Raw genomic sequence first — 14817 nt, 5'->3', positions numbered from 1 at the left:
TAGCGATATTCAGATTAAGAATGTGTGCTCCAATAACCATAAATGAACCAACCAATGAGCATAATATTCATAATACAACTAATTCTACTACTACTACTGCTACTACTAAAGTACTTCTACTACAAATAATAAAATGTTTAAAATGATCATCATCATCAGAAAATGAAATGCAGCATGTACTTTAATAACACCCATGTACCTTGGTCACAATAGTGATCCATTCCAAATCAATTTACAACAATAACCACCTTTTAATGGCAGCTTTAACTTCTCTGCTCACTGGGATGCAACTGAGATTAAATGAATATCCAGGAGCAATATCAGTGAGGCTAAGAACTTGGTCCACTCTTGCTAGTCTAAAATTATGAACCATTATTTGCAATATAATCAATGACTGAATATGAATGAATATAATATCACAATACATTGTAATCTGGTGAATAATTTAGAGAATAGAAAGAAGACAGAGCAAGAGGAAGATAAAGGAGACGTATTGTATTCTAATACTGCATTCATGTTGCATTGAAATAATGGTTGGAAAGATTTATTAGGTGGAACTACTTGGAAGTGTTTGTGCATTCAGAATGAACCTGTCAGACTTTCCCACAGACTTGGCTTGATACTTATTATGTTCCGATTTTTCTCTCTCAGCTATTTCTTTCTTCTTAGCCTTCAAATTGATGTATTATGACTAACATTACACTGTCAACCACAAATGAAAAACCCTCCAAGTAGCCCAATTAATGTGCCATTACATTTAAAATGCCCAAAAATGATTTGTGATGAAAATTACAAATTATGTTTGTTTTATCTGAAATAAATGCCATTTCTTATACTTGACTGAACAAATGGGAGCCATTGCTTCCAGATGTTCGCTGACATTTATGAACTGATGCGGACAGATTTCAGAAAGTGAGAAAAACTCGGGCTCTCAAGGAGTTTTCAACTTATAATTAGGCCTTGAAATAGATACGAAGAGCTTCGAAGTTGGGAGCTCATATTTACAATTTCCACTATATAACACATTTCATATTTCTATCATTATATTTCATATATCATATATCATATTGCTGGTAATGCCAGAGTGTTTGCAGCCATGTGTGTCGGAAGGAAGTGTGTAATCAGCTGCCAGATGAACAGGTGGATACTGAGAAACTACAGCTGAAATACTTAAAAACTTCTCTAACATTGGCCATCATGTCAAGTAAATCCAGTAGCTACCTTGTAGTTTGTCACTGATTTATGTTGGTTATAAGCTGAGCTGTGTACTGTAAAGAAATGACGTGACATCGTTGAATGGCTGTGCATAGACAAACCTGCATCTTAACAAGACATCAAGTGGAGTCAGAAAAACTTGAACGATGGCCAATAAATACAATTTAAAAAATCAGTCAGAACAATCTCAGTCCTAATTCTTTCATGTAATGCTTGGAATGCACTTTAACGCTCAGGCTGTCTCCACTCTCTCTCGCTTTATTCCTACAACCCACATTCAAGGACAGCTTAGTCTCAAACACAAGCTGGCTGAATTTGTAATATAACTGATGCAAACGTAACCGTAAGATTGGCAGCCTCTGCGGGGTCCACAAAGCATTTTACATTGTCACCAGTTCGGATTTCGCGGGAAATCTTCTGGATTACTTTATGGCACAAAGGGAGATTGCTTTACGACACAATACAGGAAGAGGGCTGCTGTTCTTCCAGTATAAACGGAGCTAAAGCTTTCAGAGTTTCTCGCATTGATAGATGGTGGAAGGAGTGAAAGGCAGATGGACAAATTACTTCCAACATGTTTATCCTCTTCAAGTAAAGTGAAAGAGAAAACCTTTGACCAAAGATCCTTTGTAACAGGAAGCAATGGGGCTTATGGGAAATGTGGTCTTAATTTTGAACCATTATTGTGCCATTTTTGGATTTGCAGAGCCAGATCACACAGCCGTCATCCCTCCTGTGTTACTCCAGGTAACATGAATAGTAATGAGCAGACACACCAAAGAATATATAAGCATCATGGTTAAGAAGTAAGAGAGATTTATCTGTAGTGGGGGTGAGTTAGTAGCTGATAAATGGGATAACGAGATGATTTATTATGACAGTAAATGAATAAAGTAGAGGGGAAATGTGTGACACCATTATGCAAAAGAGAAAAAAATATATTTAATCAAAAATTGATAGCAATAACATGCCAAGTGTATTAAGTGTTGATAAATATAATGTAGGTTAATAAAATGTAGCCAAAATAACTAAGGCTTATAGAATTATAAATAATTCATAAAATTATAAATTGCATTATATGTTATTGGATAAAAGTGGGCTAATGTTGATTTTCAAGTGTGTTGTTTTTAGCTTGGCCTGGTCGTGATGTACAGTTTGAATGTACTTCAATCTGAAAGGTACGCTGGTAATATAGCATACTGTATCATCACTTGCAGTATGCAGTACATACTGATAAGTATGTAGTATGTTAGTATCTGATTTTGAACACAACTGGGTCGCTGTTGGTGTTATGGAGAGAGAATGTCCCATTAGCAGCAGAAGCAGTGATTTATGACCATATAGGAAGCAATGTGGGCTGGCATTTCTTGCATCTGTGGGCTTCACCCTGGATCCACCTGCTCCACCCTTTACTGCGCAAACACTGGCTCCAACAATACAACATGGCAGCACCCAGAAACCCCACTTCCTGAGCTTCAAACTGTCCAGCTAAATGACAACGTGGCATGACAGTCATGTTGTCCACTATTTTCTACAGCAAGGGAATTCAACCATGTGCCATGGAGGGCCGAGACTGCACCAGGTGATTTCACTGATTAGTCCCTCCTCTCTGGTTGAAGGTGTGTTAATCAGTGAAATCACGGTCTTTGGTTGGAATGAAAACCTGCAGACGCTTGGTCCTCCATGGCACATGGTTGAATACCCCTGTTCTACAGTCTATGGTACATAGGGGAGAACAGGGTAAAATGAGCCACTTTTTAGACTTTGTGCTACTACGGCAAAAAGTGTATTTAAGACAACTAGTGCAGTGCCCGTTCGCCCCGCTGCTGCACAGAGCGCTGTTCGCTTGTTTATTCAAAGTTTATTAATATTGAACGTGTCGCGTGTCCAAATTGCACCAAATCCGACACTGCACGTCCTTGGGTCCCCAGCAATACACCCGCCAAGTGTGAAGTAGATCGGACAAACGGTTCTCGAGATATGCGAAGGACACACATACAGACAGAGATTCTTTGCTTTATAGTATGATGATAACTTGTCTTGTCTAAATTAAATGTATAGTTAAGATTGTTGGATATCATTGAATATTGTTGGATTTAGCATAAGGATGGGGCAAGTTGAGCCCTGTAGGGATAAAATATTAAAAAACTAGGAATTGTTGACCGAAAAATGAAAATTCAGTTATCTGCTCAAACCCACGTCAGTTGAAACTCCATTGAAGTTCTTAGGACCACCAAACATGCAGTTAGACTCCAAAACTCCATCTCAGCCGTCTCCCAATGTATTGATGTTAACGAGGCCATGTTTTTAATGCTAAAAAAAAATAAAATCCTAAAATGTCATCCATAAAATGTCTCAGTTTGTGCTGCATAATCCTGTGAAGCTGAATGACTGCATGTGGGTCAAAAAGTCCAATATTTACAGTAGCAAGTAGAGTCTTGCACCAGAGCGCTGTAGGGAGCGCATGCGACCAGAGAAATAAATAAGCAAAATATAGGAGCAGCGAGGTAAATATTGGACTTTTTGACCCACAGTGCAATTATTTGGCTACAAATCACATAGATTATTCTGGACGCGCTGTTTGGAGAAGTTTGTTCGACATTTCATGCTTTTTGGAGCTGTAAAAAGATGGCTCTGTTAGCTAACTAACTCGCTGTGCGTTGGGTAGTGCTATGAACTTCAATGGAGTTTTGACTAACAAATGCTAACAGCATAACTGATGTTTACTTCAACATGTCAATTTTGTCTTATTTTGGTTTGCCTTGGTTTAACAGTCAACACATTGTCTGTGTGGTTTTGTTTGAGTGTGTGAGTGGTGTGTGTGTCACCTGTCATAACCTGTCCATGGTACTTCAACTTTGTCAATTTTCTCAATATATCTCTTCAGTGTCATTCTGTCTATCTTCTGCTCCCTTGCCGCTGACTGAATTGACTTCCCAGGCTGCTTCTGTTAGATCGTCCAAGGAGACTGAACTAGTTTGTAGTGTTTGTAGTCTTGTGGCATTATGATCTCTGCTCTGTAATATTAGAAAAAGGACAATGCTTGAGCACTTATGTGTTTAAGCTAATGTAAATGTAATTAGATTGGGTTAGCTGAACCACTGGTTCAACTTGCCCCAGGGCTAGTGCCACATTTTACCCCACAACCGCCATTTTGACAAACTGCTCCACACAGTTAATCAGACCCACGTTACTGATTTCATGCTGAACCTTATAAAGCCTTAAACTAATTGAGAATAAATCCTCAAATGTATGAATCATGACATCTTTTCCATGATGAAATCACTTGACATACTGTATAGCAAAACTTTTTTTGACCTGGCTCACTTACCACTTCCTCCATGTGCTCTCCTCCATCACAGATTCAGGGAAATGAGTGACTGACTCGTCCTAAATCTATGATCACGTGATTAAGTTTGTATATGGTTGCCTAGAAACAAGGGGTGGCTCATCTTACCCACACGCTCAATTCAGGCCTACTCCATTCTCCCCTACTAGCAAAGATGCTACTTATTTGGCTCGTTCTCACAATTAGTACAACTACTTATTGACAAATCTAGTCGTATATTAATAGCATGCAAACTCCATAAGCCGTTTGTCTTTTAAGCATATTATTTGATGCCTTAAAATGGTACAATAGCCTACTTGTTTGCTCTAATAAACCATCTCTTTAAAAAACACTCGTTGGTTGTCCTTCAGGCAGCATATTACTCTGCGCGGCCCCTTAGAGACAACGCACGAGCGCGCGTGACACGGTACGGGAGCGCGCAAGTTTCACATACGTTTCACACAAGTGCCCCCTGTCGTAAAGCCAAGGAACAGATAAAAAAGGGGAAAATAAGATTGTGCGGGGAAACTACCACTTCGTGAGGTGTTGTGCCAAAATTAGTAGGCCTATCCCCTAAAAAACGTGTTCTCGCTCGATCTCACGCCACGGAACAAAATACCAAAATCATTTCGCTTTTTGTGGATTGTTTTCCTATCGCCGGCTTTCCAGTAAACAACGCTTCAGATTACTAAGGATGAAAGTCGTCTACCGGAAGAATCTACTTAGTTGACTCGCTTGCTTGACAAGGAAGATCTATAACAGGCCTTCATCCCACAATATAATCTCTTTACAGGTTCCTTGGTTTGTGACCCTCTCAGGCCACAATCAGTAGTTTGTAGAAGTAAGTTGTCAGACTGTTAATCATTCACTTACCATTTATTAAGCCCATGTCTCCGACAAAAAAAAATCCTTGCATGCAAAACAACACACATCTAGGACAAAACAGGAACACACCGCCAGGGGAAACCCATTTTCAGAGACTACACATGTTGGCACATCGGCAGTTAGTGGCAAGTAGCCTACAATCCTGTAGGTGTCATTAATGCCAAATTGGTGTCTGGACTGTGCGGCATTTGGCTTCAGAGTTAATGACTGGTAAAGGAGCAGAACTAGCATCATGTATCATTCATCAGACAAAACTTCCACCACACGTTACCACACCCAATATTAATGCCAGGTGTGTTCCAACATGTCAACACTGAAGTCAAATTACACAACTAAGATCCCTTGGTGGTGCATTTCACACTACATCTACACTACAGTGTACTGCATGAATGAGAATACTTTTAGAAAGTCTATTAAGTCTATGTATCATTCTAACGTTAAGGAACCAAGGCATGGTGCTCACAAATTTAAGCTGAAATGCAGTTTTGTGTCTACAGTCAAAGTAAGTTACCTACATTTAGTGCATCCAGTCTTAAAGAAACATGGTTGGGCATTTGGTCAGCAGGTGGAAGCACTGCCTGGTGCAAAGGCGCACCTGTGTAAGTGATGTATTCACACTGCCTCTGTGCGTCCCTCTTGCATGCTGATGGCTGAGCAAAATGACTCAACTACACCTTATTCTAGTTCTGTTTTACAGGGTTGCCACACCTTTTCACTGATGAAATTCCAAAAATTTTCCATGACCAGATGCATTTGTTTTTCACTTTAAAATCAAGGATTATATTTTAACTTCCAACAATATTTTTCTCCAACAGGGAGATCTAGACCGTTTCAGAGCCAGCCACAGCTTTTTGTGACATTTCACAGTATTGAAGAAAAAATGCATCCATATCCAAAACTACTCCCATTCATCATTTTTCATACCTTCTCAAGGCCTGGAAAATACCATTTTAAAATCCCATGACTTTTCCAGGAGTGTAGGAACCCTGTATTTTAATAGTTCAAGATTATTCTTCACACTTCTCGTGTGGTGAGAAAATATAAATGAAGTCCATTTTACAATGCATCTCCTCTGTGAGCTACAATTTCTTTTTCCCTGCCTGCTATTTGATAACTTGCGTGACTACCAGGGCTTTTTCAGATTTTGCTGTGAAAGAGCTGCCAAACAGAACCCAACAAAGCCTCTGAGAAAAAGTTACTAGATTGTGTAATCACAAAATAATTCATTGCTACATGACAAAAGCATGTCCATTACAAGTGAATTTATTGGTAGCACATCAACCGTTTGTACAGGTGCCAACACTCTACACACAGTTGGTCTACTCTAAAACCTTAGCCGTGAGCACGGTCAAACCAGAAAGGCTCAGGAGGAGATAAGCATGAGTAAATATAGCAGTTGAGTGTAATCCACTTCATGCCATTTCATTATCCAATGAGTGCTCGTTTCAAATGCTCATCTCATGCTGTGATGGTGGAGGAGACAGCTGACAACAGTTTAGTTTGTTCCCCAGAATAAATTTATTCAAGTTAGGACCATACAAACCTACTGAATGACAGGAGGAGGTATCAGATTTCTTTAACAGGAATGACATTGGTAAAGAGGGTGTGGAACGTTTAAATGATAAGATGCACAACGTACAGCCATTGCCCACAGCTAGTAGTGAGACACTATTGTTTGTTCCCATAAATAAGGCAGAATGCAGAGTCCATAGAAATGGAAAGTTGTTACATTTAGCCGAATTGGACAGTGATGTTAAAAAAGAAGATTTACATGACTTTCTTCAGCTCATCGTACAACACCAGCACGAAGGCGCCACCCATGCCTCTGAGCACGTTGGACCAGGCTCCCTTGAAGAAAGCCTTGCCACCCTCATCGCGGGCGATCTTCCGCCAGCAATCGATGGTCCCACTGTACATGATGTCGGCTGAGAAGGTAAGAAAAGGTAAGTGAGATAAAGCTAGTTGAAATAAAACTTCCTTAACAAAAACCTAATAGAACCATAAGCTCTCAGACACCCACAACAACAAGATATTGTGTTATTATATTATTACTACACTGTAGTTATGACAGTTGTCCAATACGCTCCAATTAATACAAATAAACTCACCTCCTTTGCGTCCAGACTGCATCATCATGCGTCTACGGACAGTGTCGAAGGGGTAGGAGGTCAGGCCAGCAACAGCTGTCACAGACTGGGCAATCATCCAGCTCACCAATATATGGGTGTTCTTGGGATCTGGAAGCATACCTGCAAGCACAGAAGAATAAAGATTACAGATCTACTAGATATACACACGCTCCCTTGCAGAACCATGAGTATCCCACTGTAACGATCATCGTACCCTTGGCTGTGTCGTAGATGCCAAAGTATGCAGCCCTGTAGATGATGATGCCCTGCACAGACACATTGAAGCCCTGGTACAAGCCCCTCACACCATCAGACCTGGAGATCTTAACCAGGCAGTCTCCCAGGCCCTTGAACTCTCTTGCCTCTCCTGCCTTTCCGACATCAGCGGCCAGACGGGTTCTGGCGAAGTCGAGTGGGTAGACGAAACACAGAGAGGTGGCTCCGGCAGCACCGCCAGAGGCCAGGTTACCGGCGAAGTACCTCCAGAACTGGGTGCGCTTGTCAACGCCATCAAGGAAGATCTTCTTGTACTTGTCCTTGAAGGCGAAGTTGAGGGCCTGGGTGGGGAAGTATCTGATGACATTGGCAAGGTTACCTCTCCAGAAGGAAAGGAACCCCTGCTCCTTGGGGATACGGGTAACACAATCCATGATACCCTTGTACTGCATATCTGCGGTGATTTGCTTGCTGGCATGTTGGACCTGTAATAAAAAAAAATAATAATTTAATGTTGGTCATGTAACAATCACAAGTTCCCCTTGTTGTGACCTTGGCACCTGTCACAGCTATAAAGCTGCTCTAGAATCTCCACAAGACTGCAATCCAACAGAACGGTCAAGGTTTAACCATGAAAATGATATTGGCTACTACGCTGTGTTGTGATCTAGAGATGTAAAAAAAAAAAAACTTGTGAATGAAATTCACAGACCATTTAACGTTATCGCAGCTATACAAAAGGTGGAGAAGAGATTCGTAGTGAAAGGTTTTCGAGGCGTGTCATTAGGGAGGTTTAACAGAGAAGGAAATAAGACTTATTGACCCGGCTGTAAATGAGTTTCGCCGGGCCTTGGTACAGCAATCAAACCTAGCTAAAGCTAGGCAGTACATTAGCCATCGTAGTCATTTTGTCATCATTTTCAGAGAAAATAGAATCGGAAACTCATTCTATTATAGTTGCCTTACAAGTTATTAGTGTTGAAAATGCACAAGACAAGGTAATGTCTATTTGTACATTGTGTCCCAATGTCATAGCAAGCGTTTGTCCTTTGTTAGCTACGCTAGCTAAGGTTAACGTGGGAAGCTAACGTTAGCAGTCAGGCTCGTGTAGGTCATTTCACATCCCGTGATGACCTCAAGTTCTTGTTAAGCCATTCATTCATTGTACATTAACGACACATGCTACTAAGCTAATTTAAGAAGCCTGTATACATGTGCAGGTGATGGTAGCCGGCATAGGTAAGTGCAACAATGTTCAATGGCAGTTGGCAAGATCACAGAAGCTAGCTAGCGAACTCTGAGATTTCTGGTGAGACGTCCGCGGCATACAGGAAGACGTAACATTAGTTACCTGAAGGAGAAGCTTCACTCTCTCGATGGGGGCAACGGCTGTTTTGGAGATGGCAGCAGAGATGCCACCAGCCAAGAAATCCTTGGCGAACGAAACTGCCGTTTCACTCATTGTAGATGTTCTTAGATGCCTTTCAGATAATCAGTACACAGGATACCCCCACTGCCCTCTACAGCGGATGGCCTACACCGACGAAATGGCCGATTGTAAAGCCGCGTTGGATTTTTATCAAAGATAATGGCTCGCGATACAACACGGGAACTACGATGTAACATTATTGGTCAACCAGTCAACGTGACACGGTTTCCACCAATACAAGAGGTATAGTTAATGATGTCACCGCGTTGCGTAATTTCCTTGCCGTAGGCGAGTAAAGTCAGAAATGTTGTAATACAAGAGATGTGTCTTCAACGGTAAATCAAATAAATATCAGGTCCTAGGCTCAAAGGGTTACGACCGTAACAGCCAAAGAGCCTTAAAATCAAGAGAACAGTTACCATTGGTAGTGACACCATTTGGATGTGCGGCTGTATGGGGAAACGGTGCCTAATCTCGGTTACAGAAATGAATGGGTTCCGATTAGGCACTTGGCAGAGGACGCCATTTACACCTTCAAAAAGAAACCTAGGATCCATGCTGGTTGCTTTCCTCCGGGTTTCTAAATCATAAACGTCTTTGCCATACATGATAGTCTGTGATAAGCAGCAGTTTTAAAGAAACAATCAGTAATCTTTATAGCAATGTCCCGCCAGGGATCGGCTACGTCACAGTCTGCCATCTTCGCTGTACTGGTGTTGAACTATCCCGTCAATTGATTTATTCCCACTGATGCGCTAATTTCTGATTACACCAGATGGCAAGATGGCAGTTTATGACGTAGGCACTATGCACACAAAAACACATGTGCATGTGTGAAAATTAGGATATTAAGATCATAATATATATTTAGCATAAATTGCTTAAGAAGATATAAAAATAAGGATATTTTGTCTCTTATTTTAATTTTCAATACATTATTTTAAACTAACATACTACAAATAGGTGCAATATGGGCCTGTCGACTAGACTACAAAAAGTTCAAGTCCTTTCAACAGTTTGGGAATTTTGGAAATACTGCGGTCCATGGATCTGTGCATAATCTTAAAGGGAATTGTTGACTGTGGAAAAAAAAAGAGAGGAGAACCATTTAACATCAGCATCAGTATTCCTTTTAAGCATGGCTCTCTTAGCCTTGTAATTTTTAACTTTTTGTCATAAAGTTAATACCTTAGATTTTGATATAGTATGTGTGCGTATGTGTGTGTGTGTGTGTGTGTGTGTGTGTGTGTGTGTGTGTGTGTGTGTGTGTGTGTGTGAATGAGAGAGAGAGAGAGAGAGAGAGAGAGTGGTTCTGTACTGCATTTGTTTTTCAGTAGCATTCCACAGAGGATACGTTTGAATAATATTAAGTCATTCTACATATGAAGCAGTATAGACTACTTAACTAAGAGTTAATTGTGAGAATGCACATACATACATATATATACCCTTCATTGTTCTAAAGTTTATTAAAATAATACTGCCATTAAACCATATTTGGAAAACTATTTTTTTCTTTTATACTTAATGTCATTACTTCACACATAGTATTGGTGGGGAGAAAAGTTATGTTATGATGTAATGCCCAGCACAAAGAAACGTGTCTGTGAAAAGATACCAGTTTAATGGAACATGGTTGGATATAAGGACAACCAAGTTCTCAAGTAAGATTCCTAAAAGGTTACTTTTGGCTATACATTTGTAATAACAGGATGGTATTAGGACTCTTCATAAATCTCATAACCCAATTGATTTTTGCAAAGTTATTAAACAAAGAGAAGTCTAGGCTATTTAGGTCTTCATAATCAGTGGAATCTTATTTTAAGTTTGTAATAATATGAAAGCTTATCAGGAGTCAATCATTTTGAATTTGGACTTTCCATTGCTAAGAATATATATAAGTGTTAGGCACTAGATACAACCCACAGCTTTTGACTGTAAAACTGTACCTTGTAAGCTGAAGTCTCTTACCAAGCACAAACTGAGTTATTAGTTTTCTTTTTTGTTTTGTTTTATTTGACTGACTCAACAGGATTAGTGTGCACATTGTTCATTAGTGTATTTTTTTTTAACCAATACTCAAGATCCGATGTAGACTGCCTATCCCTTGTGCTGTTTAACAAGGCTTTAGCTACATAACCTGACTTGAATGTGAGAAAAAATAGGACAATGCAGGTTTATCATGCAGTTTATCACATGAGCACCTGCCATCACATGTTTCATTGAATGAGGCCCGTGACACCTGCCCTTCTGTCCCATTCTCAACATGCTTCAGACAACACTCGGCCCAAAACTAGCCTGGTATCCAGCCCCTATGAATCGCAGTCTTCAGCACTCTTCGAATTTGCATTCGCCCAAAACAGCATGTCAAACAATTTCCAAACTCGCCATCAATATCAACAGCAATAGGATAACAAGGGGCCTGACTTCTCACTTGAAACGGCCTGACACAACAATCAGACACTAACTTCTGACCCGAAACAACCCATTAAGTGGTCTGGTGGTTAGAGAAACAATCCTGTGACTGGAATGTCAGAAGTTTGATTTCAGACTCAACGTGTTCTTGAGCAAGTTCTACCTGCTCTACTGGCACGTGAAACGGAGGAGCTCATGCACTAACCCATCTGTTGGAATGCATACGTTTGAGTCTTGGTTGGAGATATGCAAAGAAAACTTTTTCCTCATTCTGTCTGTGACTAGCTGCTCCAAAATGTCAAAATAAAAGTTTGATGCAGTCAGTCTGCTATTAGGCTTAGTTAAAGATGACCACTAGATGGCAGTATGAGACCGGCAATTTTCTTTTTATTTAGTGAACCTGTCCAATATGCACATTTATTTATCCACAAACACAGATGGGTACAGATAGACGTTTCCAATACAAATACACTGCTCTTCAAACGTTTGGGGACAACTTACCTTTTCAAAGTAGGAAGAATAAAAAGTGAGGGAAAACAACCTGCAATGCTTTTGTTAACATAAAATAGCTATTTACTAATACTAGTTTGGATATATTTATTCAACACTCAGCTTCATGTTTATCAAAGTGTCTTCTAGAGAAGGTTTTGCCTCTGGGAAGCCCTGCAGAGGCAGAGCGTCTCTGAGGAAGCCTGGAAAAACTGACTTCACATGAATAAAATGTGTTCAATGGGGTGAAGTTATTGCAAACCGACAAAGAAAACATGTTTTTTTCATTAAATGTTTTCAATAGTTAGGTGTCCCCAAACTTTTGACGGGCAGTGTATGAAAAGTATGTATTTCATTACTTTTGTGTAATTTGTACTTTGAAGGCATAGAAATCATGTAATTTGAAATAAAATACTTCTGGTTATGGATCCAAAAATACCAAAATAGCCTACTTCCTCCCAAAGACATTTTTTAATAGTAAAAGAAGCATTTATAAAACAAATAGGACCCAGTTGATGCTGTGAAAGGCTAGTAGACAAAAGAGACTTAAAAAGCAAGTGATCACACCAGTAGCACAACATCATAGGTCTATGTCAGACCAGTGGGATACATACAGTATAGTTATGCACTAATCACATTCAAATGAAGATTACAGAATGACCATTCAAAACCTGGAGTCAAACCCTAAAACTAAGGTTAAAAGTATATTCAGTACAAACAGATGAGCATGGCTTAATTGAGCAATGAGACAGCTTGCATACAATAACTTCTCGGCCTCATACTTTTTCTCTTTTGTCAATTTTTGTCAATTCTTTTTAACTTGGCATGAACCAAAGGATAAAGGAAGGATTTTGCTTGCTCTGATATGTTTAGACATTGCTGTTTCAAAGGTAGGCTATATTTTCAGTAATTTAATAATACATGCATTTTTATTAAATACATTGCCTTTCACCAGTATTTCATAGTTTGGTACATTTGAACATACTATTTGTAACAATATTTTTTAGTTAAGATAACATGAACTTTATTGATCTCCAAGCAACCACCTAGCAACCACCAGTAACAACGTGGCAACCACCTAGTAACCACCTAGTATTGATAATCAAGTGATTCTTGCACAGAGAATAGGCCTGCTTCCAGCTGCTTTCAGCAAGCTCAGACATTTTCTCCAGGAAATGTACTTTATAGTTTGATATATTTTTGTCCATGTCAGAACTCAGAGTCACTTAAATTGCCAAGTACAATAAATGTAGCCTACAGAAAATTGTCTTAGAACACTTCTTTGTATATATGTAAGTGATATGTATTGTATACTGTCTGTTGCAGACCTGCACTGTCCCGTTGAACTAAAGGTGAGGTCTTGCCATCCCTGTGCCATGTGTGCCAAGGTGTTCTTGTGGTCAATGTGGTCACCATGTGAGTTGTTGATATGTTCATGTATCAGTCTAAGGATTAGTAGGCCTATATACCTTAAACTGGAATAAAATGAAATTTGTGAGCATAAAAAAGTGTCACTCAAAGCTAGAAACCAATGGCCTCAAACATGTGCATCAACATGCATGACCTGAAAGCTTCATTGACAAGGAACAGGAAACGACTTTATGAACTGACTGAACTTAATGATAATCCATCTGAACCAGAGAATGTAAAAATATTTCCAGTGTTCTCATATGCCCCTGTTTCTTTTCTCTTAAAACATGGCTCATGTAAACACCTTGATCTAAATACAGTAAATGAACCCCAGGTATAACGTGTCATGCCATGCACAGTGTCGACCACAGGGAGGAGCTGCTGCGGTGCCAGTCAGAGTCGAGCCTCCTGTGGCTGCTGCCATCTCCCACCATCACATGAACCATCTCCTCAAACTGTAATAGAGGAAGGCCAAGACAACAGCAAATCAAATCCAACTCGGTCGAGAATGCACTGGAAAAATGCAGTTGTTAATGATCATTCAGTCACATTAAATTAGGCTGCTGTGTGGTATTTTGTGGGATGTTTTTCTCAACATTAACAACAATTTTTTTTAGTTTTAGTTGTGTGCAAAGTGCAAAGTTGCCATACGCTGTTACTGTGGATAACACTGCCTTCCTTTGCTGCAGATGTTTGGATGGCTGGGCATTTTAATGACAGTCACTGTCCACTTGTATTTCTTACTGCCACTTGAGCATCCAGTTGAACAGGATGTGTAAATTAATCCACTAATCCCTCTGCTGTCTTTTAATTACAGTGAGGACAACAGGTCAGTGGCTTACATTTTTCAATTTTAAATTGCTTTTGTTCAGCTTTTTTGAGCAGCAGAGATGGGTTTATTTAATCTTTTTAAATTCACGAATGCAATATTTTCATTACTGATCATGTAACTTCAGAGAACTGCTGTGAACAAGTACAAATGACCTTGAAGTTGGAAAATCAGTATTGAATAACCTTTTTAAATTAGACCAGATCTGCACATGATGATGATTGATTTTTTTAAAAACACAAAACACAAAAAACTACAAGAAGCAATTGTGACTCCTTTTTTTCCCCCTTCAGAGGCACATACAAACAAATCACAGCTGCTGGCATTGTGTGTGAGGAGTGCTTTCCCTGGTAGGATGAGGTGTGATCAATCGTGCAAATTTAGCTTTGCATTTGCAGGCAGGAATAATGAACAGGATGGCAGCCTATACTGAGCCTAATGGTTGACAAAAACCTCATGGGCTTCAGTCTCA

General features: G+C 39.7%; 1 protein-coding gene across 1 annotated transcript; it reads right to left on the bottom strand.

Annotated features, from left to right (window-relative positions):
• Positions 1-6675: 6675 nt before the first annotated feature.
• On the bottom strand, positions 6676-9332 carry LOC139910752 (ADP/ATP translocase 2). The gene is made up of 4 exons (XM_071898163.1): positions 9125-9332; positions 7772-8258; positions 7537-7677; positions 6676-7353 (listed from the first exon to the last, which is right to left on the bottom strand). The coding sequence occupies exons 1-4, from the start codon at positions 9233-9235 to the stop codon at positions 7196-7198; spliced, it is 897 nt and encodes a 298-aa protein (XP_071754264.1). The 5' UTR covers positions 9236-9332; the 3' UTR covers positions 6676-7195.
• Between the last annotated feature and the right edge of the window lie 5485 nt (positions 9333-14817).

The sequence above is a fragment of the Centroberyx gerrardi genome, chromosome 11 (assembly GCF_048128805.1).
Source record: "Centroberyx gerrardi isolate f3 chromosome 11, fCenGer3.hap1.cur.20231027, whole genome shotgun sequence".
Classification (NCBI taxonomy): Eukaryota; Metazoa; Chordata; class Actinopteri; order Beryciformes; family Berycidae; genus Centroberyx; species Centroberyx gerrardi.
The sequence above is the reverse complement of the archived record's forward strand: the minus strand, read 5'-3'. Positions and strand labels throughout refer to the sequence as shown.